This window comes from Contarinia nasturtii, unplaced genomic scaffold, assembly GCF_009176525.2.
Source record: "Contarinia nasturtii isolate CC-2019 unplaced genomic scaffold, AAFC_CNas_1.1 Cnas_scaffold_5483, whole genome shotgun sequence".
Taxonomy (NCBI): Eukaryota; Metazoa; Arthropoda; class Insecta; order Diptera; family Cecidomyiidae; genus Contarinia; species Contarinia nasturtii.
Genome location: NW_022202754.1, coordinates 1 through 7,068, shown reverse-complemented (window position 1 = coordinate 7,068; position 7,068 = coordinate 1). Strand labels below are relative to the sequence as shown.

The following is a 7,068-nucleotide window of genomic DNA, read 5'->3' as shown; positions in this document are numbered from 1 at the left end:
TTGGAGGTGCAAGATGATGCTCTCCAAGCAGCTCAAGACTTGTACATACAAGCATTGGTCGAATTGGAAACACGGATCGAGACATTAGAAACAGAGGCAGAAGAGCGAGATAGAGACCGAGAGGTAGTGTAGTGGCCTCCATCGACCACATACATATATTTATCTAACCACCTCCATTTAGGCCTATATCATAATTCACCTCAATACAGTTATCGTACATATGTTAACAGTGTAAGCTTAATCGTTACGTTGGCAGCGTCGCACGACTAATACGTTATCTCTTTGTTCTATATATACATGCCGTGCTTCGCCACCAACGTTGAGTTCATTATAGACATTCGCTAAGTTAACACCTATGTATCAATCGTTCAATCAATTATTCAATAAAATCATCAATATATTTTAAAGTGTTTGTCTATGGACTCCACCGTAGTGGGTTTTTCCTATATTTAAATATTATTCCCCGAATCCCACTACAGTAGCCAGAAGGAATGAAGAGCGGGCTGAGCGGCAAAATGGAACCGATGAAAATATCGGAAATCCTGATCAAGAAAATGCAAACGGTGCGGCAATTAATAACAATGATTTGGGCGGAATACAACATCGTCCACGCATGGAAAGAGATGATTTTTTATTAGATCATTTCAAGCCACCAAAGTTTAATGGTTCTTATGCGGCATGGACAGAATGGCGATCTGCATATGATAGTATGATCCATAACAGTACACTTAACTCAACTCGGAAGCTATACCTATTAAAGCAGTGCTTGGTTGGAAATGCGGAGCGAGTATTGAGCGGTTGGCAAGTGGTGGGTGAGAGTTATGATGAAGCCTACAATACACTTTGTGCGGTATACGAAAATAATTATCGAATAATCATGTCATATTTGGATCAGCTATTTAATATGCCACGATTACAACAAGAAACACATGATGGTGTCCGTCTGATGATTGATACAACAAATGGTGTCATTAGACAATTGCGCGTGCGCGGTTCTCCTGTTGATAATTGGGATCAGGTGATAGTCCACACTTTACTATCACGTATGGCACCTCGTTCATTGGCAGTGTGGGAAGAAACGAAAGAAGGGAATGAAATGCCTTCGGTGCAGAATATTTTGGATTTTCTTACGAAACGAGCGCGGGCACAATTGAATCGAGAGCATGTGCAAGCAAGTAATAAAACGAATAATGGGCCATCTTATTCAGGTGGTGGTCAATCCAATTCAAACAACGGGCAGAAGAGAGCGGGAAATTCAAGTGGCAATTCAAATTCGAATGAAAAATCGAAAAAATTAAACACTCAACACGGAAATAGTGATCCACAAAGGGGAGTTTCGTGTAATAATTGTCAATTTCCACATCCTATGTTCCGATGTTCAAGATTTTTGGCAATGAGCGTGCCAGAGCGGCAAAGGCGTGTGCGGGAACTAAATTTATGCGCCAACTGTTTTTCATCCAATCATAAGGCGGGATCACCCAGCTGCAAAGCGGGTCCCTGCAAAAGATGCAACAAGGGCCTTCACAATACTCTTTTGTGCAATGTCCCAGTGGCATCAACAAATGCATTGGCGGTTACCAATTGGCAAGGGCCATCTTGGAGCGAACAACCATTTGCATCAAATCATCAATCAAATTCAACGACTATGTATCAGCCTCCGAGTGCACAGCGTTCATCTCTTAACCCGGCAGCGCAAAGTTATTATATGGGCAGTGCTCCGAGCGGTAGCCAGGGCGGTAACTCAACCAATCAAAATTTTCATTAGCGCAGCTCCGTAGATTACCCGTGTTGACTACTGGCTTAGTAAGGCTGCATAACAACGTGGGTGCATTAATTTTAGCAAGAGTGCTGTTTGATATGGGTTCCGAAGTGAACTTAATTATTGAAAGATTGGTATACAGAGCCAATTTACCTAGACAACGATATTATATTGAAATTGAAGGAGTCACAGGAATAAATGTAGCAAATTATGTGACAATGATTAAATTTAGTCCATGGTTTGATGATGAAGAAAGAATTTGTATTTTTAAAGTCTGCGTAGTAATGAAACAGTTACCAATAGCGCAGAGAACAGAATGTAGAGCGGATATAAAAGAATTTCAACATATAGTTAAAGCCGATCCAAAATTTAATAGAGCTGGATTTGCAGATATTTTATTGGGCATAGACACTTGGTCGGAAATCCTTATGGGCCAAGTTTTATGGAGCAGTATCGGTTTATGTGCACAACTTACAACATTTGGTTATGCAATTTTTGGTACCATAGAAGCAACACCAAAATTATCAGCTTCTGTGTCGTACGTCGGTAGAGCAGTAATGTGCAGCGAAGAAACTCATCGTTTAGATAAATTATTACAACGATTTTGGGAATGCGAAGAAGAGCTGATCATAGGAAAGGTTCTTTCTAATGAGGAACAACAAGCCATTGAATACTATCGCAAAACAACAATTAGAGCAGAAGATGGGCGATTCATTGTACGTATACCATTCCGAAAGTCTGACACTGAATTGGGTCAGTCAAGAGGAATCGCATTGCAAAGATTTTATCAGTTGGAAAGGAGACTTGAGCGGCTTCATGGAGTGCGGGAAGAGTATCATCGTTCCATGCGGGAGGCCATTGAATCAAAACATATGCGATTAGCTACGATAAAAGAGCAGCATGCCACAGGATATTATATTCCACATCACCCAGTCCTTGCACGTTTTCGAATCGTCTTGGATGGAAGCTGTGCAACCACCAATGGGAAGAGTGTTAATGATATTCAGCTGGCAGGGCCGAATCTTCAAGAGAAATTGGCACATGTTATCATGCGATTCCGGTTTCATAAATATGTATTATCAGCAGATATAAAGAAAATGTTTTTGCAAATAAGAATGAACGATGAGGATTTAAAATATCAAAAAATCTTCTGGCGTTTCAACAAAGATGATCCATTGCAAGAATATGTGCTACAGACAGTGATATTTGGCATGAAATCGAGTCCATTTTTGGCAATTTTTACTATGCTGGAATTAGCAAGAATTTACGAGAAACGATTTCCATCTGCAGCAAGAGCGGTTAAGAGCGAAAGATACATGGATGACTTCATGTCTGGAGGTGACTCCCTTGAGGAAGTTACACGCCTGTATCGAGAGTTGAATCAAATGATGGCCTTGGGTAATTTCGAGTTAGGCAAATGGAAGACAAATTGTCATGAGCTGTTAAATCTCATAAATAAAGACGTTGGTGCGGATAATGAACCCCTTGAGCTGACAGACGATTCAACATCCATTTTGGGATTAAAATGGCAACCGAGCAGTGATTGTTTCATATTTTCAATTGAAGAGCAGTGGGATCAGAATAAACCTATTACAAAACGTACCATAGCAAGTCACATAGCGAGAATTTATGATCCAAGTGGATACTTAGCACCTATAATGATCAAGGCCAAAGCATTTTTACAAAAGTTATGGAAATTAAAGGTGACATGGGATGAAAAATTGAATGAAGAAATTTGTAATGATTGGATAAATTTTCATTCAACTCTATCGGCAATCAATAAGTTTCGAATTCCACGATGGATTCAAACAACAAAGGGCAGAGAAATTGAGCTGATTGGGTTTGCAGATGCATCAGAACTCGGCTATGGCGCAGGAATTTATGTGCGTTGTTCAAGTGGTGCGAGCAGCTGGTGTAATTTATTAACATCCAAAACTAGAGTAGCTCCAGTGAAGACCGTGACAATACCACGTCTTGAATTATGTGCAGCGGAACTACTCGCAAAATTGATGTTTATAGTACGTGATAAATGTGAATTCAAATATGTGCCGTATGAGTGTTACTCAGATTCATCGATCACTTTGAGCTGGATCAGGAGCTGTCCCTCCAAATTAAAGATTTATGTAGCAAAGAGGGTACAATTGATTCAAAATCTGGTGCCGAAAGAACATTGGTTCTATGTACCATCAAAACAGAATCCGGCTGACATTGCCTCAAGAGGAATGTTAGCAACCGAATTAATACAGTGCAGTTTATGGTGGCATGGTCCACAATTTATTTTTGTTAATCGAGATAGAAGAGAAAGATTTCAGCCAGAATTCACTGGTGAGGAGCGGAACACTATTCAAAGCGAATATCGGGCGGCCGTCACGGCCAACATAGGTATTAAGGAGCAGTCTTGTCTTTCTTTAGACAAAATTTCATTAATTTAGCGTTTTAGTAATTTGAATAAAATAGTGCGGGTAACATATATGTGCTGAAAGCTAAGGAGCATACTTATGTGCTGAAAGCTAAGGAGCAGTTTAAGACAAACAAAGGTCAGCTTCCTGAAGAGGGGGAGAAAATTACTATTATGGGATTATTATTAAAAGAGGAACTAAATACCGCTCTAACTTATTGGATTAAGTATACACAAGAGAAAAATTATTTTAAGGAGATTTCTCAAATTGAACAGAATAAGGAAGTTGATAAAAAGAGCAGTTTAGTGCAAGTTTGTCCATTTATCGATTCATTTTCAATTCTGCGGGTGTGAGGGCGATTAGAGAACGCAAATATTACTTACGATGAGAAACACCCTATAATTTTACCAGCTCATTCACGGCTGGCAACTCTCTTACTCGAGGAAGCGCATGCAGAAACTCTGCATGGCGGCATACAGCTTATGTTACAATACGTGCGCGCGAAGTATTGGATCATGGGTGCAAGAAGAGCAGCAAAATCGATAGTAAAGAGATGTTTGGCATGCATCCGGTACGCTGATCACGACCGGAATCAAATTATGGGTGATTTACCAAAAGAGCGGGTTGTTAGTTCTAGTCCGTTTGCACATTGTGGAGTCGATTATTTTGGACCCATTCGTATTAGACGATATGAGGGCAGATGTAATTCAATTGAAACGGGTTATGGTGCAGTATTCGTATGCATGGTAACCAGAATGTTCCACATTAGGTGTGTATCAGATTTAACAACAGAGCGATTTTTATGGGCATTAGCGCGGTTGGCATCAATCTATCAAATGCCATCTTTAATGTTTAGCGACAAACATTATTTGCAAAAATTTCATCAGTATTGAATAGCAGGCCAATGGTGGCACTGTCGGACGACCCGACTGATCTTAATTATTTAACTCCATCACACGTATTTATTGGAGAGCAGAATATTCAACCTCTTGCAGCGAATCTTCGAGAAATTCCGTTGAATCGTGTAAAACAACAGAAAATACTCGATAGAATTCAACAAGACTTCTGGAATGTGTGGCGCAAGGAATATCTTGGCACACTACAAAATCGTTATAAATGGAATAAAACTGAGCAGAATTTATGTGTGGGAGATTTTGTGCTGTTAAAGGAAGATAACATTCCGCCAGGATTTTGGCCAGTAGCACGAATATTGGAAGTATTCCCAGGACCAGGTCGCACCAGGTTGTGCGGTCAGTAAAAATTGGGACGCCAACTTCGGACTTGGTACGACCCATAACTAAATTGGTGCCTCTTCCTATTCAGCAAGCTGTTCAGTGTATGCAGGACGACAATGAGCAACCGAATGTAATCAGCAGCGGAAGAGTGTCCACCCAGGCTAATTAGTTTAATTTTAGTTTATGGAAATATCATTGTAATCTTATATTGAATTTATTCACAGGGATTGTAAAAAGAAAATAATATTTGTCATAATTAGTTTAATTTATCGAATCTTCTTCGTCACCTCACTGCGTTCAGGGGCGGGAAGATGTTAAGAGTAAATACATGATAGTGTTGTCAATTTTGGGACAACACAAACTAGAGCATAGACATAAGAAACATAAATGTATTCACCACAGTCGATTCGTGTTGCCGGTGGCAACACCGAACCGACAGCATCTGTCATCTAAGTGACAACTACTTTTCTAAATAAACTTTCTTCTTAATCGAGCAGTCAAAGCAAACAGTCGTCTTTGTTTTACTCTGAACACATTTCGAGAGTTTGAAGACATTTCAACGTATATTAGGAACAAAGTTTTGGATTTTTCGCTCAAAAACGAAATGTTGTATGAGAAGTACCCTTAATATGCATTGACATTTCTTCAAACTTTCGGAATGTTAGCCTTTTGTGAAAAAAATAACCTCTGCAAATTTTCACATGATTACGATATCATATAGGCATGGCTGACAAAAATTCCCATATTTAGTAGTTTTTGTATGAAAAGTGCTTCGAAAATTATTTGTATCGTAAAACTAATGTCAGGTTCAGTTTTCTCGTGAATTCTTTGAGTAAAAGATTTGTAATAAATGCATGTTGTGGATCACAGTGCGGAAAAGTTCGGATGAACTTCATCTTTCGGATGTAAGACATTTTATTTTCAAAGAAACTCTGTTTAAACTCAATTGTATCTCAAAATTAACGTCGGATTCGGTTTTTTTGTGCCAGGAAACTCCTCAAATCATATTTTTGAGTGTTTAAGTCTATATTAAGTCTATATTATTTCGGTGCAGTTATTATTATTATTATTATTATTATTAAGTATGACTTTTGGACGAAAATTGGACTCTTTTTCATAGGTATCACTCCAGGCATGAAATTTTTTGTCATCAACCAAAGTCGCTCAAAATCTAAAGATTTCTATTAAAATACATATAAATTAAAAGTTAAATTTTTCACCGATCAAATATCGCATTTTCCAATTTGACAATATTGTTTCTAAAGATGTGTCTTGATGCTGATTCTAAATAAAGAGGCTTACGTACGCAAGCTGACTTTTCCGCATGGAACCGAAATTTTGGGAATAAACAGAAATGATGGTCTATGTATGGTTGCAGTAACTTAAATTACCGTGAAAACTTGTGAATATTATTTTCTTATCAAAATAAATAATCATACTAAGTCTAAAGAAATATCAATCCAAAAAATAGCCTGTTCAAAGTTTCACATCATTACAGTACCGCAAAGGCAAGTCTTTCATACAAAAATGATTTTTTTTCGATTTTTGTATGAAAATACTGTGAAAAATTGATTGCATCTTAAAACTAACATCAGATTCGGGTTTCTCGTGCCAAAAAACCCCCACCACACAGTCTTTCAGCGTTCAAATTGAAAGAATATCATTTTAAGGCATT

At 38.4% G+C, this 7,068-nt stretch overlaps 1 protein-coding gene across 1 annotated transcript; it reads left to right on the top strand.

The window, feature by feature from the left end:
- Positions 1–479: 479 nt before the first annotated feature.
- Positions 480–5,400, top strand: LOC116351437 (the record flags this gene model as incomplete). Its single annotated transcript, XM_031783533.1, has 3 exons — positions 480–1,736; positions 1,841–4,141; positions 5,046–5,400. Coding segments are annotated over 3 exons (3,913 nt in total), but the record flags the coding sequence as incomplete, so codon positions are not given.
- Positions 5,401–7,068: the final 1,668 nt, after the last annotated feature.